The sequence below is a fragment of the Stegastes partitus genome, unplaced genomic scaffold (genome assembly GCF_000690725.1).
Source record: "Stegastes partitus isolate 25-593 unplaced genomic scaffold, Stegastes_partitus-1.0.2 Scaffold1110, whole genome shotgun sequence".
NCBI lineage: Eukaryota > Metazoa > Chordata > Actinopteri > Pomacentridae > Stegastes > Stegastes partitus.
Window position 1 is genome coordinate 127086 of NW_007578841.1, and position 26929 is coordinate 154014.

At 40.9% G+C, this 26929-nt stretch overlaps 1 protein-coding gene across 1 annotated transcript in view; it reads left to right on the forward strand.

Moving 5' to 3' along the window:
• Positions 1 to 26929, forward strand: part of LOC103367991 (gamma-aminobutyric acid receptor subunit gamma-3-like) — a 105781-nt gene that overhangs the window by 35523 nt on the left and 43329 nt on the right. The window contains exon 3 of the mRNA XM_008296211.1: positions 1441 to 1508. Within this exon, the coding sequence (XP_008294433.1) occupies positions 1441 to 1508 (68 nt within the window). The remainder of the gene's footprint in view (positions 1 to 1440; positions 1509 to 26929) is intronic.

Genomic DNA, 26929 nt, shown 5'->3' on the forward strand with positions numbered 1-26929 from the left:
CCTCTCAATCCGTCTGACCAATCGCTGCTCCTATGGCTCCGCCCCCCTCCAACGATTTTTGCGTCACTGGCTCCAAAAATCCAAGATGTCAACCAGGAAGTAGCAAAACCCTGGCTTCATTTTCCCCGTGCAGAAACCAACGGGTGACGTCACCGTAGCTACGTCCATCTTTTATACAGTCTATGGTCAATATGGACGTCACACAGTACCACCTGAGGACACAAGTGGCTTTACGCACATTCTTTCCAACACAAATGCAGCGCTATTCCCTGCAAACAGACTAGCGTGTAAAAGTTCCACTTTAAAACTACAACTGTAAACTTCATAGTGGGGCTACAGGAAATGTCAGAGGATCAGCAAAGTTAGCAGAATTCATCATCTTTGGACCACAAATGTTTGTCAAGAACTGCATGTGGCCATTCCTGCCATAGATGCAACTCTGCTATCCATTACTCGACCATAAATAATGTTGCAGCCCCACATCTTGCTAAACGCCGTCTAACAAGCATGTGTGTGCATGTGTTTGTGTCGGTGAGTGGGTGTGTTCCTCAGAGATTTAGGAGAGAGAAAATATATCCAGCAGCTTGCTGTGTGGCAGCGACTACAACCTAAAGGAAAACATTTCTGAGTCCAACTGACCTGGTCAACACCAGACGAGGGTCATTCAGTAATTCAGTTTCTCAGTGTCCTGAGAAAATATTTGCTAAATGTAATAATTGGTGAACATAGAGAACCATTCCCCCCATAGACGGTCTTTTAGTGAAAGTTGAAACCAGGTCACTACATGTGGGTTAAACACAAACACATAAAAAACACATGCAGCCAGAATGATGCATAAAGCACATGAATTTTTGATGGGATGTTTGTTCGCTAACATGAACCATTTTCAGTTTTCCCACAAGCATCTTCACACTGGCGAGGTTGTCAGACACTATTCACCTTGATTTCTGTTTTACTGTAATAAAAAAAAAAAGGAAAAGAAATCTTAGTTGCAGCATTGAGGTCTGGTTCTCCTCCACATTTCTGATGCTCCAGTTTTTACTTTGTAAAACCAACTCAAATGTTGATGCCAAGCAAAATTAGCCAACATCCTACATACTAACTGGAAATGCTATTAATTGCCATGGTAACACCGGAACTGCTCCAGGAAGCACAGCTTTTCTGATTCCAAAAGTATAAATCTTTCTTCTCTGGCTGGATGGATGGCTCTGCCTTCATCGGAAAGGAAATGGATTCATTCTGTTTGCCAAGGTGACACTGTGAATAATGAGAACCATTGTTTTTAACTTGATTATTTATTTGATTTCGGGGGGACATGCTACAGGTTCAGTCACATGTAGCTGCGGGATGAAAACCCTGACAAATGGCAAATAAATCTCACGTGTCCCACCTACAATATGTGCAATATGTGCTCACTTTTCTTCCTTCTGGCTCCTGCAGAGAAACCAACAGTCATCGATGTGGGCATATACGTCAACAGCATCGGGCCTGTGTCATCCATCGATATGGTGAGTAAAAGCATTATCTTTTTTTCTATCTGCTCCCCTATTCACACACACACACTCGCTCGCACACACACATTAGCATCATCGAACATGAACGCTGTCATTTCTCATGCTCTATTTGGAGGTCATGTGGACTGCCACAGCTGTTTTCGTTGCAGCGGAAGCCAAGAAAGACAGGTGCGGACGCTTTTTTGCTCATGTCCCGTGGATCAGCTCGGATTAAGCAAATGTGAGTTTTTAAAAAACCCAGAAAAGCCGCAGAAATGCTGCTATGAAAGCTTTCTGCGATTGAGTTAGACAGCAGTTTGTGTCTCTATGGAGAGGAGCCTTATTCTCTTACACTTTTCTTTATTTAGTAACTGGAGCTTTTGCATCAGCATGGAAATTACAAGAACAAAGACGGGAAAAAAAATGGCTTTAGAAAAAGACCAGGATGTGGATCGATGCATATTTAATTATGGAGGGGCAAGATCAGATGAAATAAAACATACGAGGAGCTGAAACTGAAAGCTTGATGAGCGATAAGGAGAAAACAGCTCCTTTTCAGACAACTCAAAGCCTAAACAGTCTGTTGTTTGGCCTTGATGGAAGTGCGGTAGTCTAAATGGATGCCGCCTTTCTTTATTTATTATGCAAAAAGCTCTGTTCTGTTGCTGTCAATACAGTCAAATACAACATTCAGCTTTCTGCTTGAAACTTACCCTCAGCAAATAATAAATGTATTGCTTTGCAAATATTAACTGAGCTAGACATGATAATGAAAGCGTTTCATCTCTGAACTTACGAGATCGCCAGATGTTGAGTTGCAGCTGTTGCCTGGCAACATTAAATATTTCCAGATATAAAAGCGATTCGGCCCATTTTAAAGTCTGCATTAGCTTATAACTTGTATTATATAAGATTAGATCTGCACATTCAGAATTAAATTACAATATATTTGGCAGAGACCAGTGCCATGTTTTGAATGTCATTCTGGCACGGTGCTTTACGTGCAATTCCATGCATACCTTTGCCATGTGATGCTATTATTATTGTTATTTGCTGAAATTCAAGCTATTATATATAAAAATATCCCTGTTTAGATAAAGGTTTGTGGACTATATTTTAAATGAGTGCAACTGTACAAAGCTGTCCCAAATTTACCCTATTAATTTGATGCCAGAGCTTTACTATGTAGTCGTTCTGCAGAGGGCATTTAGGACTCCTCCAAGAGTGAAACTTGGTAAATTCAATTTAGAATACAAAACGGTGTAGTTGAACTCACAGCTCATTAAGTTGATTTTCTACTCTGGACTCCAGGGAGCCAGCAGGAGATGCAAAGTCACTTTGACGCTATGAACTTTACAGTCTCGGTAGATGGTGTGATTGGTAGAAATTCTAGAACTATGATCAAGATTACAGAAGTGTGACCAACCGAACACCAGCTATGGCCACAGTTGGACACTGAAAATTGTAGTCTTTATGATTTCTGTCCTGGTTGAACCGGTGGTTGCTGTGGTCCGACCAAGTGCAATATTAAAAGCACAGGGGCCAGAACACAAGCAGCTCAGAAACACAACAGAGGAGCAACTGGTAGATCTCTTTACAGTGCAGCCCAATTGTTTTAACAGAGATATTGTTCTCTAATTTGCCTTTATCATCCCTTGAGCTACTGCTATCTGATTACACGCTGCAAAAGGCAGTAAAAGTACATTGCATTTTCCCGCGGCTTCCTCACAGTAAAAACCCTGCGTTTTAAGGAGTGCTTTTAATTTAAAGCAGCAACATTAGGAAACGTTCTTGCACGCGCAGTAACTTAACACAGCTGGTGCACAGAGTGAGAAGTAAACACTCAATTATGCTGGATAACGTGATACATTAGTTCCGAGAAACTCCCTCCTGCATTTGAAAGCAATTTAAATCAAGAGCGAAAATGAATCTATTAATATATATATTGAATATATTTACATGCCACCTTTATAGGAACCACGGGAGAGGCTTCCACTCTCTCGATTGGCGAATATTTCAAAATACGCCAGCCATAAATGGTGCAGTTTGATAGAGTAAAAAAATACTGGAATAAATGTGTAAATATATCCAGAAAAATATTGACAAAGATTTGGATTGCATTTGGTTATACTACACTGTTGCTTCCATTGTATCCACCCCCGTATACGTTGTGATTTGCACAATAAATGTACAGCAAGATGGCCAAGACTCCATCTGATGCTCCTGCAGGGTGATTCAGCAGTTAAATCGGAAACCCCTGATAACACGAAGGGAGCTTTTTTTTTTTTTTTTTCTGTTCCATGATGTCTCGCAGGATCCTGCTTATTACACGGCTGCCTAGAAAAGACATTAATCAACTGACACTACTGATAAAACCACTGAAAACGCTTCGTGCAGGAGTGAGCAATGTCTCTCTGGTGAAGTGAATCCACCAAACAGACCAGACGCTTGTGGCTAAATGTGAAAAGAAACCTCAGTTTACCTCAGTCACAACGGAGAGCTCAGCAATCTGCATGATAAAAATGTGACAGTACAGTTTTCACTTTCAAATAAGACTGTTTTCAGTAACATCAAGTAAAAAAGCATGTGGTTTTTTTATTTGGTTCTAAGCCCGTCTATACATAAAATATTCCTACTGCAAGAGTTTTAAGAAACGGCATGTATATAAAAGCTGTCCTCATTTGACACAGGGCTTTATTCTGAGATCTTTTTCTATGGCGTTTATTGAGAGCATCAGGATATTCAGCATCCTTTGTTGGAATGGTAATGCGAATGTAGAAGAACTTCAGCTGCGAGACGGTGGGAAAAATGTAAGCAAAATAAGAGGTATCAAGCAACGCAGTCACAACAGCCTTTTGTTCAGTGAGCATCACGCTCCTCCATCAGAGCCACGTCTCCAGGCTTTATTCAATAAAGCACTCAGCTCTTCGGTAATCCTTAAACTGCACTTGAACAACATTTAGTGGCATCGAACGTCAAAAATTATTAGAAAAAAAAATCTTTCTAATGTTTGCGAAACGGAAGTGATGGGGGTGACGTGTTTTCCAATTTGACACGACAGAGCTAAGAGTAAATACAGGCACACCGATAAAGATCTCAGTCTATAAGAGCTTACCATTACAGTAAAGTGATGGCGCAGCACATGGACTACAGGTTTAGTGCAGAACAGCATTTGCTTTCAAATAGGAGGTTTTTAATGACGATGGAAATCAAGTCAAGACAATCTGTCATGCAGCAGTCACAACACATGATCGAAATAAGACAATTAAACACGATAATTCACTATAAAAAGTTAGAGAGTACACAAGTGTTCTACATTTCAGTACGACAAAAAGCACGATTTGCACTAACTAACAACCAGACAACACATCGCAGCTGCCAGTCACTGCATGCACTTGAAGATGCAGCAGATTCTACTGATGAAGAAACAGCTGTTGTGCCTTTCATGAATCTGATTGTTTCTCAGTAGATTCCGAGCATTGGAATGACAAACTTTGCTCAGACTGAATGAGATCAGAGTAGCAAGAACAAGTCAAGTTACCGACACTTGACTTCACCTGGTTTGCAGTGTGGTAAAGTCAAAACATCTCACAAATGCTCCGAGAAAAGCTGCTGTGACCGCAGATGAATAAAAGAAAAGAGGTTCCCCTGCTTTGAAAAGGCTGATAGCAGCTCTAGTTTATCCCGAAACAGAGCTGTTTCAGCTGCCACGAAAACAGTGGAGACGGCACATTAGTCCTTGTTACGTTGCTATGACCACAAGCATATGAGTGTAATCAGTGATTACTGTGATGAGTAATTTGGGTTTGGTAGGTGCCGCTCCATGAGAAGATAGAGCCTGCTGTGTAAATGATAGTCCTGTACAAACATGAAATACATCAGATTGTGCTGAGAAATATAGCAAGAAAAAAGAAAAAAAAGATTCTGACATCTGTTTGTGATTATATAATTTCGCAAAGTTACACAGTGTGTAGGAATGTGTTTACTACACTTTGCCTTTATTACGTGCACCCTTTGCAGTTTTAAATGTCACTTGCACATCGTTTTGTCGACAATAAATTTATGATCGCTTTCAGGTAGAACTCGAGCGTCTGGGTCACTTAAATAAAACATCAGCTATTTTACCTGGAAAACATTAGCCGAGAACTGACACAATCAGGGCCTTTTCAGACCCATTTACTTAAATACTGTATGTTACATCCTTAAAGAAGTTCAAATCCTATGATTTGAGGCAGTTGGTCCCATTGTTGAACATCCTCTGTATCTTTATTTCTAACTGAAACTAACCATCCATCCATCCATTTTCTATACACCGCTTAATCCTCATTAGGGTCGCGGGGGGGCTGGAGTCTATCCCAGCCGACTCAGGGCGAAGGCAGGGGACACCCTGGACAGGTCGCCAGTCCATCGCAGGGCCACACTGAGAGACAGACAACCAAACACACTCACATTCACACCTACAGACAATTTAGAATCACCAATTAACCTCAACATGGTTTTGGACTGTGGGAGGAAGCTGGAGAACCCAGAGAGAACCCACGCTGCACAGGGAGAACATGCAAACTCCACGCAGATGCGAACCGGCAACCTTCTTGCTGCGAGGCAACAGTGCTACCAACTGCGCCACCTTGCAGCCCACTAACCATGCAAATTATATTAATTTTAAAATATACTTAAATGCCTAAACAGATACTTTTTTATTGTACTTTTGTACTGCAAACATCCACCTCTATAAATCACATTAAGATATTCATTTTTTAAATTAAAATTTGAAAGGAACAGTGCAGCTTCTGCATGTTTGTTTTTATATCCTTGTGGGGATATTCCATTGACACACCCTACGCTATAGTCCCTTACCCTGACCTTAACCATCACATCTAACCCTAATCTAATTCCAACCCTAACCATAAACCCTTGATCCTCAAAAACAATCCGAGACCTTAATGTGGTCCCCACAGGGACAGGACGTCCCCATGGGTTGGTATGCAATCAGTCTACAGTCCCCACTGGGATATAAGAACAAAAAACAAAGGGACCCAAACTCACTCACTCAGGATTAATATAGTTGTTGTGAATTAAAAAACTCCTGCAGCCTGCAGTGGGTCAGTGGGGCAAGGCCGGGCTCGGCTCGCTGCAGGAGCCCAAACTTTGTTTCAGTGGAGAGCAGCATCCCGCTGTGACATTCCAGTGATTTTCTTCTGTGTAAGCGCTGATTGCTTTCACCCTGTCAGGCCCGATGGATGCTGGTCAGTGGAATGTGAATCCCAGGCTGCCCCCGGGGTTGACTGGACTGGAATTAGTGCAAAGTCACAACTCTTTTATCTCGCTCTGTCCGCCTCTGTGTCTCTTTCCTTTTTCTTTTTTTATCCATTTCTCTCTGAAAATATTCGGATGCCAAGCAAAGAGAAAACAACTGATTTTTTCAGCTTGACCTGGCCTTGTTTTTTTTTTGTTTTTTTTTTCTTCAAAGCTCCACATTCACACTGCACTGCACTCTTCCTCTTGCTTGAGTCCAGTCCATCATCCATCTTGAGACCTCCATTTACTAGTTTCTTCACTGGCTCTGCATGTGTGTATGTGCCTTCCGCATGAAAAAACCAGGTCAAATCCCCAGGGTGTGTTAGATTCATGATCCATATTGATCACAAACACGGCCGTCTCCAGTGCTAGAGGTAGTCAGTGACCAAACTCCAGGAAGCTTCTCATCTGCCTTTGAACAAAACACATTATCTTTCCTCATTTGCTCCGATGGTAATGGGCACTGGCTGGGATGATGCAACGCCAAATGAAGCCGATAGTAATTTAGGACATACTGTGATGAATGGTTGAGTGATTAAATGGCATTAGCGGCATTAAAGTCAAGCGAAAGTGCCGGGCTTTTATAGCTGGTGCTGGGAGAGTCAGATAACACAGCCAGTAAATTAACTGACAAAGATGGACGCACTTTGACATCAACACTATGTTCTTGTCGTCTGTGCTCGAGCCAGCGAGTGGGTGGCATCTTGAATTTGCCACTGTTCGACTGAGCAAAGCCGGTGTGTATCAACCAGGCATAGAAATATCAGAACTAATACATGTAACTTCTAGAACTGCAACTAATGATTAACTTCTGTAATAGTGTGTTGGTTGCTTTTTTAATTATTCAATTGTAAAGTGAATTATCTCATGACACCTGTCACAGGCTGGTAGCAACTGAACAGTCGGTACATGAAGGTTATGTGTTGAAAATAGGCAGCGTAAGCATCCAAATGACTGATTGTGATGGCTAAATCGCTGCATCCCCAAAACTACAGGTCTTATGGGGTGTTCTTGGTAAGCAGTACCAACTAAAAGTGGTCCAAGGAAGGACAACCAATGAAATGGTGCATTGGTGGCTATTAATGGGGAAAAAAAGGCTGACCGTTGTGGTTCAATCCCAACAGCATATATAGTGCAAATAGCTGGAAACCTTAATGTTGGCTCAGATAGAGAGGTCACTGTGCATTGCAGCTTGCTGTGTATGGGTCCCAGTGCGCATGCTGTCCACCACTGAAAGTGCCTTTAATGGCCATGTGAATGTCAGAGCTGGACCGTGTGGCGATAGGAGCAGAGCTGGTCTGAGGAATCCTGTTTCCTTTTGCTTAATGTGGATGGCCGGGTGTGTCAGCTACCTGGGGAAGACATGGCAGCACAATGCACAATGGGAAGAAGGCGAGCCAGCAGAGGCATTGTTCTGCTAGGAAACCTTGGAAGCAGGAATTCATGTGGATGCTACTTTAACTCTACCGCCTACCTAAACATTGGTGCAGACCATGTTCCCCTTCACAGCAGTGATATTCCCCGATAGCAGTGGCCTCTTTCTGCAGGTTAATGCCACACTTTAAAAGCTTTTCAAGAATGGTTTGAGAAACATGACAAAGAGTTTAAGGTGTCTGTCTCAAATTCCCCAAATCTCAGTGAGATTGAGCATTTGTGCTGGAAAAACAAGCCAGATCCGTGGAGACTTCCAGGACCTCAGGGGTCCTCTACTCATGCCTTGGTGCCTGATACCACAGGACACCTTCTTCTGGAGCTAATGCCTTGATGAATCAGATCTGTTTTGGCAGTACAATGGGGAACTACACAATATTGGGCAGAAAAAATGTCCCTCTCCCAAACCCAAAGTGGACATCTCCTAATGTTTAAAATGCAAAGACATGCTATTTGTAAATTGTAATCACATCCCCTGAAACAATACTGACAGTCATTAATAGTGATGTTTCCATCTAAACGGGATCCAACCACATTTTCGAACCATATTTCCAGGAAATCAGCAAAACTAAATGTTAATTCATTTATGTTACAATCTACTACAAAACAATGAGGCTGAGAACACTGACCTATAAACAGCTGGTGGTGCCAGTTTGGTGAATTTAAACTTACAGGTAGAAGTTAAAATAGTGAAGAGCTCTGACTTCAGCTAAAACAATGAGAATGTGATTTCACTGCCCTCCCTTTGACTTTTTACCATGTCTGTCAAACCTGCGCTTTATCTGTTCAATTTGTTACTTGATACTTTCGTTGCTATTACTTTATTATTTCTTGTTCTGTTTAAACTATCTGTAAAGCACCTTTGTAACCAGTTTGAATAAGGTGCTGTAAATTTGGTTTATTACTGTGTGTATCCAGTCAATAAGCCTGACGCCGCATATCTTATTCCACTGTGATACAGAGCCTGTTGATGTCCAAAAACTACTTACACCTCATCAGTTGGACACACTGCTGCACTTCATAACCGTGAACACACACACGCTGTAGTTTAGTTAGACTCAATTCCAGATACATTGTCTTGCTGCTGTGAGGATGGACTTGAGAATTTAATATGTATTCATCCACAGGTGGAAATAGTCCCCCACAAATACACCACTTCCTTCTGTTTGAGTGACGTTTGTGAAAAGCTGCAGTGCCCAGTGGTTTTAGGAAAACGTGGGGCGTTTTTTTTAAAGATTAAAGACTATAAACATAAGACATATACGTACCAAAGGAACAAATTCAAGTAAGGCTTTGTAACACTTTGCAGAAACACTAAAGATTTCCTCTTTGTGTAACATAAATCATTCAACTTCAATCATAACAACTACTAGGAAACAGCACCGTACGAGCACAGCTTCATCTGTACAGCACCGTCTACTCTACAGCCACTGGACCTCGGTGATTGCAATCAACTAAAGAGGAAGTATTTTCTTTAAATATCAGAAGAAGCTCTTCACCACACACACCTGACTGAAGTGTCAATTTTCACTTACATAGAGGCCATTTGTGACTGTGTGACTGCTACAGCTCAGCTTTTGCTTTATCACATTCACAAAAGGGAATAAAAATACTATATCTCTTTGTATAAAATGCTGGAAATTGCAAAAAAAGCTGACTTGGTCATGACCTTACGATGTACTTGATTCTATGTAAGAGCTTAATTCAGTGTGCTCTGCCCTGGCGACAAATACATGAGTTTTAATGACATAAAAATGTGCTCTGGCCCTCTTCTTAGAGATGAGATGGATCGCTGTTGGAAGTGTAGACAGACAACAGGCACACATGATTTAAAAAAATAAAAAATAAAATACAATTAGAAAGATTTTATAGCCACAATAGGGAGACTAGTACATTTTTATGTGGACCAATGTTACTATTACACATTTTCATGAAACCAAACATGTTGCTAAAGTACTTGATAAATGTACATGTGGTAATTTGTACCTCTATTTTTGTCTTTCTCTTAACATGTCAGTTCATATTTGTCCCTGGTGAATGGAAGGGGATTGATACATCCAGTACAGACAGCCATCTACATTAGTCCAGATAAATCTGTTTACATGAATAATCTTTGAAGAGATGTCATTCTGAGCCAAGAGAAAATGTCCCTGTTTGACAGATGCAATATTTCAAAGCAGCATTGTGTGTGTGTGTGTACTGTGTGTGACTGGGATGTGTGGGTTCACTAAGTCTGAGACAAAAAAAAAGCAGAGTGCACGCTGTGCACATGCATGTGGACGCGTCTATGCACTTGTGTGAGCGCGAACATCTTTCCTTTGTGCTTTTTATTGTTTGGACCGATAAACCAATTGAAGTTCCGCATGAGTGATTCCACACTTCTTTCTGCTTCTTTTCCGTCCGCTTTGATCACTTCTGCTTATTGAGATCCTTTTCTTTTTGCTCTACTTTCATTTGTTGGAGGCTCAGAACTCATTTTCTTTTCTTTTTTTTTTTTGTTTTCACAAATCCTTACTCATCCAGGTTTGAGAACAAGGTCGTCCTTTGGGAGGATGTGTGAACCAAATTAGGCGACACTTGAGTCCCCGACATATCGACGGTGAACACATTTATCACTGCACAATTAAAGAAGAAGAGAGACAAAGAGAGGGACAGTGAGTCAGAGATGGGAAGGACAGATTATTATTCTCATTGGCACGCCATCAATCTAGCACAGCCCTTAGTTGTCTTGGCACAGAGATGCTGCTATCTATTAGTCAGCTCGTATGCTTCCAAGATGTTATTGTTGACCCAAAACACAATGCAGGTCACGGCAATGCAGCGCAGACATGTTTTTATTTGTTGTGATCAGGTGCTGTCGATTCACGGTGAATTTTTATTTTGTTTACAGCCTTCTACAAAGTGAGGAGTGAGCAATCAGCATGGTAATTATGTTGATAGTCTAGTTAGGGGCTGAGGTGGGGATTGGGATGGCATGGGTACAGGTTATTCCTAATGTAGTTTTTAAATTTTATTTTCTTATTGAAATAATGCTGCAAAACTCTTCTCCTTTGTATAATTCTGGAGAGGCGTTCTGTCGTCCTTCACAGACTACTACATTCTTACTGGAGAGGTTGTGTTGTTCTACCTTCCTCTATAAAGCACCCCAAAAGTGTTCTATTGGATTCAATCAAGTGTCATACAGGACATAGTTTCCACTTGTTTGCTTCTTTGGAAGTGTAATTTTGGCAGTGTGCTTCCGAGCATTATCCTGCTGGAATATTCATCATCTGCCACGTTTATGCAAGATGTGAGTCATCTTGTCAGTCAGTATTTTGGTGCACATATTTATTGTGTCATCTATGAATGTCATCTCCCCAACTCCTTTTGTACTCATGCACCCTGATATAATTACACGTCTATGCTCCACTGTCAGGACTATGCATCTACTGTGGTAGTCCTGGTCAGGTTCACGCTAAATATACTGGACCCCAAAACAAATATATCTTGGTTGGGTCAGACCAAAGGATGTCCCAGTATTCATCAGGCTTTTTTTTCGAGCTTTTTGTTTTCTTGTCCATGAGCTTGATGTTATTCAATATAACTGAGCTGTCACAGAAGATCGCCCCTGTGCCAAATTCGAAGCACTTGGAGCACAGGATAACAGTCACCATGGCTCTGATTAGTGGTGCCATGGTTCATTTTGTATCTCTCGATTGCTGCTGTAGATGTGCTTTGACTGATTTTCAGTTAGTCACCGATCTTCCATCTATGCAAAGTGTACAATTCTTTTCTATGTAAAGCTTTGATACAGATATGCAGACAGCCCAAAGGTCCAAAACAGACACAGCTCTTGTGATCACAAGTCATTTTTATCACCATGGTGTATTCAATTAAATGATTACAGGTTTTCTAACTTGTGTGTCAGTGAGCGTAGGTGTGTTCGCTTTTGCCGCTTGAAGTCTCTACTTTGGGGCCTGTCTTTTTAAAATATTCTGTCTTTGTTTTTGATCAAGGAAACCCTCAACTTGTCGACATCGAAATAATGCAATTATCGAGAGGTGGCGACATGTTGAATCATTTGACATTTAAATGATATTGCACAGGCTCCCTTCTGTTATTCACTATGTAATATTAAACAGAATACCATTATGAGGGTAAAAAGCAGATATTTGAAGTTACATGGTGGCATGGAGGCATGATTTAAAAATATTCATTAGAAGCCTTTGTGAAAATTTAAATTCACTGCAACAGTAATAATAAAAATCCTTTTTCTTCCCAGACCCCCCAAATTTTTTTTATCGTGTTTAACTCTTTAATTGAAACTCTCCTCTCAGTGGAGATGTTTCCCGGATCCAATTTTGGCACCTAGCTTGAATTCCTGACATCTTAATCAGTGGTGATGGGATGCTCTCTATCCTGCTGCTCCACTTATCTGATCAAGGCTGATAAAAACAGGTGTGCAGAAAGGCTTCCTTGGTGCATGCTAACGGTAAATAAGCTGAGAAACCTGAATGTCCCCTTCTGAATCATGGATGTAACGATGAATGGGAACGCCAGGGGAAGGAAAAAATAAGTGCATGCTGGAACCTTGACTCAGGGATTCGCATGTTTATTCTCGTTTGATTCATCCCCTTGTAACTTTTGTTTCCCAACAAACTGACCCAACCTGTGCATGCACTTAAACCTCGTCAGAATGGGAAGAAAGCGTGCACCCTCGGCGCGCGACGGCAGCCGGGGACGCACTCACTGAATAATTGAGCCCATAGAGATTGAAGCGCTTCCTGACCCTCCACTCAGAACAGACAGAAGAAGCTATTTTTGTGGCAGGGACACTCATGAGGAACGCAAACAAGCCCCCACACACACACACAGATTCACGAACACACACACGAATATCTAGTTATCCATCTTTCTATGATAAACACACATGCAGGGGAACATACATCAAAGGTTCCATCCTCTTCAGAAGAGACTCGTTAGATTTAAGAAGGAACATTGTGCTTCCCTCCCACCGCTTCTCCTTTCATTTCTGTTAAATATCCTTTGCCTGCCCTAATGCACTCTTGATAATGTTTGACAATGTGCACCAGGTTGCTTTGGAATATCTTAGTGTACAAAGAATGAATGAGATGGTATCACTATCATTTTACTGAAATCTCCAGCTCTCCAAACTGACTCAGATCTTCTTAAATTAAGGTACTTCAATGCCTCCAAAAGGCCACAAGTTGATATACAGCATGCTATCATGAAATTATCAATCAGCATCCACTGACATTACTATTTCCTGATGCTCCCTATTTGTTGTTCACATTGTTTAACTACTGCAATGCCCCCTATGTGGTTAGATTTAATGGAAATCAAAACCGTACACATACTAATATCACTTCTATATTTTTGCATATTAAGCCTGCACAGCCTACCTCACTATTTTTGATGATTTAATTTAGAAAGGGGGGGGAAATCAAGATATAATAGCACCCATTTAGATCATGTTGTTGGATTTTTCCTCAAACTACCTTAATTGCTTCAGTACTAGTGTGGAACGGGAGGCAGTTAAAACCCTAACACGAATTAAAATAACACCAACGTATCCCCATTAGGACATTACCTGAAGTGCGATAAACACGTTGCACGTCTGATTTTCTTTTATTTTGCTGTTATTTCCTTAAGTCTCCTGGTTATTCGCTCAAATTATGAGCCCAGGAACCACAATAACCCTCGCTACAGTGGAATTGCCTTGGTGAATTGCTCAGCTCACTTGAAGATCTCGTCTCGTGAGGGGAGTTTAATGTTTTACCTTGTTAGCATGTTTATACGGTGTTTTTATATAAGACCCTGGCAGAGCATTTCTCCCTTGAAACCGCAGCGAACTAATGACAGTCTCAAAAGCACAGATTTAGACTTCTGGAATTCCATAGGTAACAAACCAAAGGAACTAATCCTGTCAACTTCTGGATCTCCTGAATTACAGCCGCCGGCCTCATCTTTCTGCATCCTGCTGCCCCCACCATGATGCCTCCTGGTACAAAAAGACAATAACTTCTAATAACTTGTTTAACTGTAAACTAAATTGTAGAATTCATCCTACATCCACCCAACCGGTCGAGGCAGATGGCCGTCCCTCCCTGAGCCTGGTTCTGTCGGAGGTTTTTTTTCCCCTGTGGGGTTTTCGGTTCCTTCCCACTGTTGTGGACTGCTGAAGCTTATAGGGAATCCATATGTTTTGGATTGTTGGGCGTTTCTGTTTCTGCCTTTGTTAAGCGCTATGAGATGACTTGTTGTTGTAAATATGCGCTATACAAATAAAATTGAATTGAATTGAATTGCGTGGGTTCTCTCCGGGTTCTCCAGCTTCCTCCCACAAGGTCCAAAAACATGTTGAGGTTAATTGCTGATTCTAAATTGTCCGTAGGTGTGAATGTGAGTGTGCTTGGTTGTCTGTCTCTAAGTGCGGCCCTGCGATAGACTGGTGACCTGTCCAGAGTGTCCCCTGCCTTCGCCCTGAGTCAGCTGGGATAGACTCCAGCCCCCCTGTGACCCTAGTGAGGATTAAGCGGTGTGTAGATAATGGATGGATGGATGGATGAATTGAATTGAACTTGTAGGGTGGGTTGTAGGCGTACTGGTTAGGGACTTTATTTTGCACTTACAGTAGTAAATTGTTCTCAAGGAATTAACTGTTTCTTGATCAATTACCATTATGAAATAATTGACCAAAAATATATTAGCTGATACGGCAGTAGACATGTCATAAAAAGTATTATAAAGTTACCTGGTTCCAGCTCCTCTTCCTGTTTAGTGAGGCAGAGCTAGAGGTGTGTTTGCTGACCACCCATAAGGGTCAAAGAATTTGAAAACACAGCCATCTTCTGGCATCTCTTTCCTCTCTCATCTCTTTCAAAAGGCTCCACCATCAGACAAGCCTAATGTTCATGCTGCAAAAGCGCAGAAATATTAAAGCTAAAAATTCAACATTTCCTTGTGGCTTCACAGCGGGACTCAAACTCTGTTTTTCTGCGTGGATGTTCTCTATTTACCCAGTTGGACTACTGCCTTCGATTCCTACTGCAGTTTTTTTTTTAATTTGTTATTTATACTCTCTCACGTGATCTGGGTGGAAAGTCCTCTGCGTAGCCAAAGTTTCCTCTCACCAGCTACATTTTCTAAAGCCTGAAAATAGAGCCAGCAGGAGGTGCAGAAGTCTAGTTTCCTCTCAGACGATTTGGATTACAACTTGCTATAATGATGTGAAAAAAAAACCAGCCTGTTACAGCTTAATTTCATTAATGTCAACATGCTGACCTTTTAACATGCATAATGTTTACATTTGCTTTGTGGCATGCTAATATTTGCTAATTAGCACTAAACGCACCGGCCAACTGCCATCCCTGCAGCAATGCTATAACCGTGGCTACGGATGCATCATGTCAGTCATAAACGACGCAGTAGTGATTTTATCTGTAGCCATCAGCTAGAGAAAGGAGACTGGCACAAAGCCTTGAAAAAGCACCCAGAATCAGTTGGATGACACTAAAGATGCAGGTTTTTGAAGGCAGTTCCAACAATGTCCTCCCTGTTGCTTGTTTGTCAAGATCCTTCTGTTACTCTACGGTAATTTTCCAGGCCCTTGACGGAGCTTTCTAAAGTTGACTGTCTATTTCCACACCTGCCTGCCTTCTGTCTGAACTTGTGTGCTAAATTAGTTGCTACTGATGTCACGAAACAGAATCAAACAGGTTACCAGAAGGCAAGAACGAGCAACACCAGGGATAAAAATAACAAAATGGCTGAGGCATACTGTGGCTGCAGAACGGTCAAGCTGGAAGATGGACAGCCTCTGGAGTGAAGTGGAATCAGAATCTGTTCAGAATGGCAACCAGAAGGCAGGCTAGACGGGCAAAAAGATGCTCCGGTCGAAGATGGCAGTGAAAGTCGATCTGATAGCCAACTGCAAAGCTGGCTGGAGGCTTGCCGGCCCAATGTTAGGCATTGGTGGAAGGATACCAGGAAAGAGGCCAGAAAGCTCAACTTGAAGTTTTCAGATGCAGCCACAGATTCTGCAAGGCCAGGAATCCTTATCAGCCATGACAGAGGATAAGATGGATGATTCAATCAGACCAGAGGCATCGACTTTATGTTCGAGGTCTGTGGTGCTTCATTCAGGCTTTCCATCACCTCGAAAGGTTGTCTCCAAAGGAAATTCTGCGTTTGCTGGGTCCATGGTGGTTAGATGGTGCTGACATGGTGAGCACTGTGACAACGACTAAAATACTGAATAGTTCATGGTGGCTCCCAGGCTGAGAATTACAGGCAGCAAATCAGGTGACCACATGGCAAAACAACATCAAGAACAAGAATGGAATGATAAATGATGGCTAGTGTGAATCAGTAGGAAACAGGCGAGGTCGATGGGGGAGTCGGAGCTGGGGGATTAGGGGATGACACACAGGTGAGCAGGTGGGTTAGGAAGGATCAAATTTAAACTGGGCTGAACAATAGGAAGTGTGGGATGTGACACTTTTGTGCCAAGTTTATTTGTACATTTAAATTCAAGCCAATAAATAATCAAGCCCGGCAATTCTGGGTTGTACATTCATCTGACAACATGAAATGTACAATGAGAATAATCGCCACAAACTGTCAAAAACAACAGTTTCTTAATCAGTGCGTCTCAAGATCCCTGACACTGCAATCATTTTAACATCACTGAGAGAGTAAATCTATTCCGGACATAATGACAAGGAGTCTCAAGATGAGACCTATGTATTTGTTTGATGATACTCTACACCCACAACAACTATAATGGAACACACTTGGAGCTCACTTGAGGGTCCCTCAATTGTTTTCTCAAAGCTGTACCGTTCATGGAGCTCATTTATAGAGCCTGGACGTGAATTTGCAATTTTACAGTAGAAATATTGCTTAAATTCCCATCAGTCTTAGCAGAGAAGACGCTGGCTGCTGTTCTTCTTCAGTCGTGACCGTTGACAGCACAACACATGAGCAGCGTTAAGCATCCATGATTGAGAGAAAACAGCAGCTCAGGCTGACAATTCTCTGCATATAATTCAGAGACAATTCTCTACATAGCAGAAAATGTGCGCTTTGTCCAGATGTCAGACATCACTTTAAAGTGCCTTTTAGCAGCTGCAGCGTGTGGGCGTGCATGTGAAATGTTGTGCGTGCTTTCTGACGCTTGACCCGCAATGAGGTGACTCAAGGAAAAGAGAGGTTGAAAATTCATAAGAAAAGGTTATCTGATAGCGGTGCAGAAGGTCATCGCCGTTTGCACCACGACGGCATGAAGACAGCTCCGCAAGTTAATTCAGAAAAATGAAATGGCATTTACTGCGCTTAATTACATTCTCTGAGGTGGATGAGAAACCTTCATGGCCTAGCAGGACCAGTTAATGAAATGAAAAATCAGTTTTGTCTTACAAAACTTCATACGTGACCTTTTCAAATGGGTGACACCCGCTGAAAACAGTGGACACGTTTGGCAAACCGATGTTCCTCTGCTTGTTTTGCCTATTCTTCTGAGCTTGCAAACATATTAATTGCATTTAAAACTCAATGCCAGATTTGTTTCTGTGAGCCTGCAAAGTCAGAAAATAAATGTTAACTCTAGCAAAATGCTAAAGAGAAGTGCTGTAGATGGTGGAGCAAATGGGGATGTTACAGCTCATCAGTGACGGCTGGTTAATGCTGTGCAATTCCTTCCAATTAACCAGAGAAGAAAGGCTACTTAAACAATTAATTATATTGCAAATTAATTATGAAATACAAATTGTTTGCTTGTTTTTCTCATCAGGTTGGCATGTCAGGTGATAAGTTGCTTTAACAGACGTGAATAGAGCTAAGCAGCATGGAAGTGTGACCAGGTGTAACCCTGAAGACTCCGGCAAATGAGCAAAGAGGGTCAAAGTTCAAGATGTAATGCTGTAATGAAGTAGTCTCGATTGTATGCACACTGCATGAAACACATGTGCTTTGTAAGGGCAGCTGCTGTATGTGCTACAGGGAAAAGACAAAGCGTACAATTTGGAGTACATGGTAAGTTTTATGTTCCTGCATTGCCTGCCGAAAACTGCACCTACCCAGAATACTTTTGCAACAGTAGATTTTTCATTATTAGGCAGAGATATTACACTTTTATAGTTGAGATAAAATTCTGGAACAGAAATTGCACCTTTTTCTTGTCCTGTTGCATAATAATTAATGCTCTTTTTTTCCTGAGGAACAAAGTTAGTAACATTTTCATTGACTTTGTTTTTTAGATAACAGCACAGGAACTTATTTTTTGCTCAATGACTCCATGTACCACAAGAGTATGAATTACTTTCCCATCAAGCTTACGTAAAACCATTTCTCTGCCACACTGTCCTCAAAGGAAACTGTGCCGATTTTACACTTCAAACTTCATGTGTGGTGGAGAACTGCTGGATATTTTAAAGTCTTTTGTGGCCCCAGAGGGAGCTGCAAGTCGGTTCAGTTGCCTTAAGTGGTAGCCAATTGAGTCAGTGTTTGTTGGGGCTGGAGACTTCCAATCTTTGTAGCCAGGTGAATCAACTGGAGTGGCATTATGGGTAAATTACTTCCTGTTTTGAGACCATTTAGAGAAGTCCTAAAGCCAAAATGTCCTTGGAGGCAAATACACTGTTAGAAATCACAGGTGGAAAATAAATAAACAGTGTAAATCTGCTGTGGTAAAGGTTTGGTTAGGTTTAGGTGGAACAAAAACTTTGTTAAGTTTAGGGAAAGATCATAGTTTGTGTTAGAATAAGAACCTTGCTGAGGCTAGAGGTCATCATGTTACTAATAAGAAACTGGGTAAAAGAATGACCACCAGTTTAAAATCACGTCCCATCCATCTACCCCGACCTCCTCCCTGCCTCATAACTGCACACGACAGCTACTCACAAGAAAATAAGTAATTTCAGAAACTGAGACAACCGATGCAACTGGACATTTTCCGAGGAAGTGAAATGTGGGGAATAAGAAAGAAATGTATCATTGCAAATGCATATGACTAGAAAAGGTAAACAAACCTGATATATCAACTGTCTCCCGCTTGTGATGACTGCATTGTAAATACACTGCATGTGCTTCGGGTGGAATGGGTTATTATGTCTGCATGTCTAAAATAGTCACAAATCCGAGAAACAAATCAACTTAGCGAATCTAGCGTTTAGCGTCTAATTGTGGAAACCAATGGACCATAAAAAAACAAAAATCCTGTTTAAAATAAACACCCTCCAGACTGCTTTGTTTTTAAGTATGTTGCTTGGAGTGCTTAAATGGTTACACACATTTGGTGGTAATTGTTGGTTTAATCCGGGGGTTTTACAGAATAGCAGAAATTGGCGCTCTTATCTGGCAGCGGAGTTGTTGAATGTGTGTTCTCTTCAGGATGCTTCCCAATGAATCCAAGCAGGAGTGAGAAGTGAAAGCACAAAAAAAAAAAAAGGCTTTAAAGAGGAAATATGCAAAAGGGCACGAGTTGCCAAGTACAAAAATAAGTGAGATCTGGTTGTTGTATGTAAAAACAGCATGTAGTCTCTCACCCAGAGTCTTGATTAAATACAACAGCAGTGATTTGTACGACTATGACAGGAAATTTTGAGTCAGCAGATATTGATTAGCTGACACAGCAATAACTTCGGAACCACTAAACTGTTTGCCTACCTCCTCCAGCATGTCCTTATTTCCACTTAAATCTTTCAATTCACATTATTACCCCTCGCTTTCCTGGCCCTTATTAGATTTCATTACCTTTTTCTTTCTCCTTCTCGTCCTCAGCTTGTTTTGCCACTCAGAACCAATGTGTACAGAAATTTAGCATTTAAAGCGAAACCCTTTAATCGGTATATAAATTAATTATGAGCTGTTTGTGTCTGAACGACCACTCCTAAAGCCTGGAAGAGGGATCACCCTTTCAAACACACTGAAAATGGCCGGAGGTATCAACATATGTTTATGGGCATGTTAGTTATGGAAGAAAGATAAACAAGAAACAGTTTTTTTTTTTTTGCATGAAGGCAAAGAACTTTAAAAGGCTGCTGTTTTATGACTAATTAGTTTTACCTCTGTTCAAGGACATAAGTGTGATGTGTGTCTACATTCACATGAACTTAGGAGATATTTTAGAAAAACATTTGCTTTATTCTGTGTATTCGAGCATATAATTTGCTCATTAGGACATGTAGCAAACAGATTTTTCCAGGTTTGCAAACCGCAATGTAAAGAAACAAAGATTTCACCCGATTTCATCAAAGTGCTAGAATTGGGATTTACTAGTATAGCGATCACAACATGCAGGTGTTTGTTGCAAGCCTCTGTGACCCCTTTTGTCCAAACCCACTGACTGGATTTAAAGATGGATGTGGCAAAGTGTGACACCATCCACTGACTTGCTAATTTGAAGTCCAAAATTACAGCTTATGATCAGCACCATTTTTGCTTTTCCACAGCAAATGCACGTCTGTCTCTAAGTGTAGCCCTGTGATAGACTGGTGACCTGTCCAGGGTGTCCGCTGCCTTCCCCCTAAGTCAGCTGGGATAGACTCCAGCCCCCCATGACCCTAATGAGGATTAAGCGGTGTATAGATAATAGATGAATGGATAGCTAATGCACGTGCATACACTGTTGTAAGCATATATACCTGTATGCTGGTGTGTCTGTGTCACTGGGGTTTCTATGCCACTGTATTGATTTCCTCATGCACTTCAAACAATGGCCTTGTAAACATTGCGTATTAGCACTTAGTGAAACAACCATTCTTGTACCAGTCTATGTGTAGTATCCACATCCAACACCGTAGTCGAAACAAAGCTTCAGCTACAACACAAACGCATGTGCTAACAGCAGGTATTATAGTCAAGTTCAAACATTAAGCTTCAATACTTAATGACAGCAGTAATCCCTCAATCAGTTCCTCAAGCAGAAGCTACAAAAGTCTGAGCCCAGATGGGCTCAAGAGGTGGGGAGAGCGTTAATAGAACCAACTGTCAATCAAAGGACACAAGACGGGCATTAAAGCTTTTCATAAGCCTTCAAAACTTATTAACACTGTAATAATTTCCAAAGCGACAATCGGCATGCTTATTACAGAGTGTAATTTAGCAATTGAGACCATAATGGCTCGTAGAAAAAAATGATTGACTGATATTTCTAGAGAGGAATTGATGCTTTTTGATTAAAGCCTGCATCTCGGGGCTGCTGCACAGAGAGGCAGGTAACCATGAGTCGGGGTTGGAGATCCCACAACTTCAGAACTTTTTGTTTTTTTAGCTCAAGAATAATTCTCAATGCATGTTTTCTATAAGAGAAGTGCTGAATTTCCTGAAAATAGTTCGTCAAGTATTAACAAGTAGATGTGTCCATATATCCACTCCTCTGCATGTTTACAGTGTTTCTGTGTGTTGACGAATGTTTCACTTCACATTCACTGACACAGACCTGTCAACCAATCACTGTCGACGTGACAAATTTCACTCACACAAGATGAAGTCATCCATACAAGATCACATAAATGAACGATACTCCCGCCTCTAGATGCCACTACATCTAATACCCCAGCACTGCTAACACTATTAACAGGCCAAACACAAGTAAATCATTTGTCTTAGACAAAGAAACACAGGTGCTGATTGGCCCTGAGGCTAGATGTTCAGCGAGGCACAAACGACACTCTGCGTCATTTTTCATTTTGCCTCCTACAGCTTTCAAGCAAACAGCCAGGTATGCAAATGACTTCCTTTTGTTTCTTTCAAAGGTCTTTCTATTTGATTCTGAGGAATGAACAAGACAAAAGCATGTTTATGAAATTAGCTCTACACACATACGACACACACACACAAGCAATCTTCAAAATGCCACTCATATCCGCAGGTATTGCACAGTTTTGTTTATTACACATGTGACAGAAGTTCATCGTCAGCCCTAAGCGGTGGTTGAATGCTCGTGTTTACCGTTATTTTCTGCCCGTCGCACACAAGGAGCATCACTGGGAGGCTGCCTCCGGGACAAAGCAACAGTGAGGCATTCTGGGGGGGTGTATTTGGGGAGAAGGGGAGTGGATGAGAGGGATCTGAGAATAAAACAGAATATTTAAATATGATGATCACCAGAACCAAGTGGACATATGACTTGGAGAAATTGAAAACTCCTCATGTTTATCTTTTTTTTCTTCTTCTTCTTCTTGAGGGACTGAAAATGTAGTCCAGCGACCAATTTCCCAAGGTCTGGGAGATATAAATATTTCCACTTATAAATATTTATACCAACTATGCAGCATCGGTTTTGCCTGTGGAAATACATTAGTCAGTGATCTGCGCTTAAGTTTGAGATTCTCTTCTTTGCAAACATAATAAAGTGCAAGACAGTATTTTAGAACCTGCTGGATTCTACTTGATCAGCAATAAAGCGGAGGAGAGTCCATTATGAGTGAGCTGTAAGAGTGAAATATTTATGGCAAGCTGAACTCACTTTTTTTGGGGGGGGGGGTAGGTTCATTAAGAAAACCAGTAGAAGAGAAGCAGGCGATGGAGGACTTACGGAAAAGCAGACAGATTGAAAAAAATAGTCGATTATAACCAAAAATCTTCATTCAACAATTCAAAAAAGTACATTATTATGGGATAACTATTAGTGTTACAATCATATCTTACAGCAGTTGTTACAATGCACAGATGTTGGTGAAATTAATATGCTTTAAAAAATATGATTTGAACATAATCTGAGGTTTTGCAGAAGCATCATATCAAAGATTTTATTGGTGACACTGAACTACTGGCTGTTGCTTTGAATCATCCAGGAAGTGTTGAGTTACATTGATGTTAGCTTAAAGCAGCGGGAAAGTCAATCCGCCACAGCCGCTTAATAAGAATACCGATGCTCATCTGAGTTTCCTTCAGTCATTGCTGTGTGCTCACGGCAGCATGTGGTGAAGGCAGTGCTTCACAAGGTTCTTTTGCCGTCAGTTTTTTCCTCAGTACTGAACCCTCTTGAAGGCTCGGACTTGTATTAAAAAGTAGAAATGGGACGCACTTCCTTGCTTGGAAGAAACACATCAGCAAATTGTTTGATTTGCAGTTTGATCAGCTGCTCAGTAATCAGCCCCTATAGAGATATTTGTGTTGACAGTCAAACATTTGCATAGCATGTTCATGGCTTTTCTGATTTTTCACAGATTGTTAAAATGTGTAAACACTGTAATATCACAATACAGTGTTTACAAATGTTAGCAAACTACCACAAATAGAAAAAATGCTACCACTATGGCACAATGAAAATAGAAGGTTTTAAGTGGGACGATCTATTTTAAGCGACTAATACGAGTTATTTTCTGGTTGGTGAACATGTTAGCAGCCAGCTAGAGCATTTCACTAAGTAGTCCTGGACCAAATAGTTGGAAAAGCAGGTTTGTGAAGTTCCGGTCTCCCAAAAATTATATTCCTACACAACTAAACTGCATTTTTATTTCCATTTTGAAAGAAACATGTAAGTTTGTCAAACAGTAAGACTTGTAGGACAGTTTTTGTCACCCTTAAGTTTTGCTTTGACTCAAAGTTTACTCTTGGTTTTCACTTGCGGTTAGGTTAAGGCACCAAAACTACATGGTCAGGCTTGGAAAAATGGCGCAATTTGGGTTACTAAACCATTTTCATAAAGTGTTTGAAGCTTCTCCTTCATTTTCTGGGTTAGCAGGGTGACATGTCCAGGCTTCATCTAAAATATGATTGGCTGGCTCAAAAGGAGCAACATTAAAGCAATAAAATAAATGATGAAGATATGTTGATTGGAACCATATTTGTCATACTCGACAAATTCAGGACGCAAACTTCTGTCTCCTGAGAGAAAGTGCTGTTATTTAACAATGCTTATCTTACTTACCAACACAGACTGTGTGGCTCTTTGAAAGTGGAAAGCTTTTCTAAGTGACACTGAAAGTAGGTTTCTTTCAAAATGTAACTGAGAAGGTAGTTTAGTGGTAAAGGAATATCATTATCAGGATTTGGTCTATTTGTTCTGAATATTTAGTTTTGCAATACAGGGTTCAAAAATGGTAAAACAGAATTGATTGTAATTTTTTATTTATTTATATCATCTATCGTTGTGGTGGTTCTGGCAGTAGAATGAAGTAAGCATCACTTCACTTTGAACTCTACATACACACCATTTACTAAGGAAATTATTTCAATTTTATGTCCTTTCCTTCTGCTTATTTCCTTTCTAATTTTTACTCTCACCACGACCTCACACCAGGTAATGAGTGAAGGAGCGAATGGCAAACAGTAGATGACTCACTCTAATTGTTGATTTGAGAAATGTTAATCCTGGGAACCCTGTCACTGCCAATCTAGACACTTTTTTTTTTTTTTATTGACAGTTTGCAGTCAGAAACTTTCTGGCCAAAACATTTCTGGCTCAGGGAGCTTTCAATCAAGCTCTGACTGAACACACAGTCATAAAGTTAGTATATCTGCCCTCTCGGGAGGCGTATTTGGGTACATAAATGTGGAAACTGTGGCTGAAAGACATCTGTAATTGGTGAGGAGCGAGCTGCCTCTCTGCAAAGAGGAGGAAGCTATTTGTTTTGACGCTGTTAAAGTCAAGCTAATTAATTTCAGTAAGACGTGCTTTGCTGTCAACATCCTTTGGCTTTAATAATGGATTTCACATTATCCGATTCTGACTGGTATTTGCATTCCTGAAGCCAGATTTTAAGTTTTTCCTCTCAAGTTTATCTGCCGATATCCTTTGTGTGCAAAGTAAACAACATATTTTCGGGGTGTGTTGCTTCCATTTGATGTGCCAAATGTATTCTGAGTGGTATCATAAATAGAAAAGGATTTCATGTGGAAAAGTTTTGAACGGAAGAGCGTCGTCTGCTCTGTCATCTTCTTCAATGACTGTGAATTTCACTCACAACTCACATGAGTAATAATTAATTTGTGATTATATGGATGTTTCCTTGCAGTTCCTGTATCTGTCGCCTGCTGTGCAAAACTTGGTCAGGGACGGGAGGGAAATAGTTTATCACACTCTGAATATTTTAGGACCTAAAATAAAATATTTACACCCTAAATAATGACTTTATAGTCTCTGACTTCTCCCAGGAGACAATACACAATACATCTCACCTTTGATTAGCTCACCTACAGGTTCTTTGCTTCATTCATTCGTTTTTTTTGTCAATGGCCATAAATAATAGACTCTCGTGACAGCTTTGTTTTCTGTCTCTGAAATGGATCCCCGGGGGAATAATGCAAGCCTTCGTAGTTAATTTCAGTCAGATATCTCCCCACACTCAGCTTCATTGTTTTGCATAATGTCCATGAATAATGCACCTGCTTCAGTGCCTTGTCTTGTAGATATAGTCCCCTAAAGGGCCAAGTCAGAGCAGAAAAATCCCATTTGGGGATTGCCTGGAGAGTTTATCTGCACCAGTCATAACATATAACACTTGGTGGTTTGTTGTAGCTGTCTGAATCGTGGGCGCATCACCACCAGCGTAGTGTCTCCCTATCGGTACCCACCAAAGGTCATGCATGGCGACAGTAACAATAGGGATTCTGGCGACAGATGTACGAAGAAGGTCAGGTCTCGAAAAAGGTTGGAAAAGTCACAAAGAGAGGGATACTGTATGAAGTTTAGTTTGTGTCTCTACCTTAAAGATACGATTGAAACACCACAAGATGTCAAAATATGTTTGTTGGGTCACCTTACAAAGTTTTGGTAAAGACAAATAAAACCGTCCTGTACAGAAAATCCTCCTGTAATTGCACACTGTTCCCTTAAACCCAGCTCTTCGCCAAACACAACCATTCAGACTCAAAATAGTGAGTATATAGTAGTAATACTGTATTTTTCTCTACAATTCACATCAGCAGAAGATTGTGAATGAGTTCCCACTGTCTGACCTTATCACAGAGGTGTCCGCCTTGTTTACATTCTATAGCAGACTTCCAGCTGATGTACTGACCTTCTGTTGGCCATGTTGGTGGTCCTCAGCTCCTGAGAGATAAGAAGCTGTGGATAGCTGCTACTGTTTCTCCACTGTCTGACTTGAGGGTATTGAAATGTGTTAAATCCTGCTCCTGCTCGATCCTACAGCATTTTTTTTAAAATCGTGTCCTATTTTTTGATGAATGAGATTTTAATTGCAGAGGAACTTACTTGATTAAATAAATGTTATATAGTCTCAGCAATTAAAGTGTAACTTTACCCTGAGTTCTGAGCCCACCTCCACCCACTGCATCATTTTGGGAAATGCCAAAATGTAGAAAAGAAGCTGAGATGAGGAAAGGGAGCGTAAGGCAGCAGTTGCAACACACGATCTGCCACATCTATGCTTCGGTGGGTTCTTTTGAGATGGAGAACTTTTCCCCTTCAGAATGCCTTGGAGCAGACATTAGTGTGGTGGACCACAGAGGTCCTGAGTAGCCAGTGGCTCCAGCCGGAAGCAGGAGCTCTTGGAGCCGAGGCTGATACACCAGATTTGAGGTGACACAGCATGTTGGTCAATCAATGTATCATTAACTTTAAATATTTGTTAGTTGTGTAACAATTTGTAAAACTAAATTTCAAGGGTTTTCTTGTTAATGTGTACAGCAAATGAAAAAATATTTAAAGTATTACAACACATTTGCGACTCATTCTATGTAGTGCAACAATAAACAGCTCGGCTGAACCTGATCTGAAGAACGATGTATTGTAATTC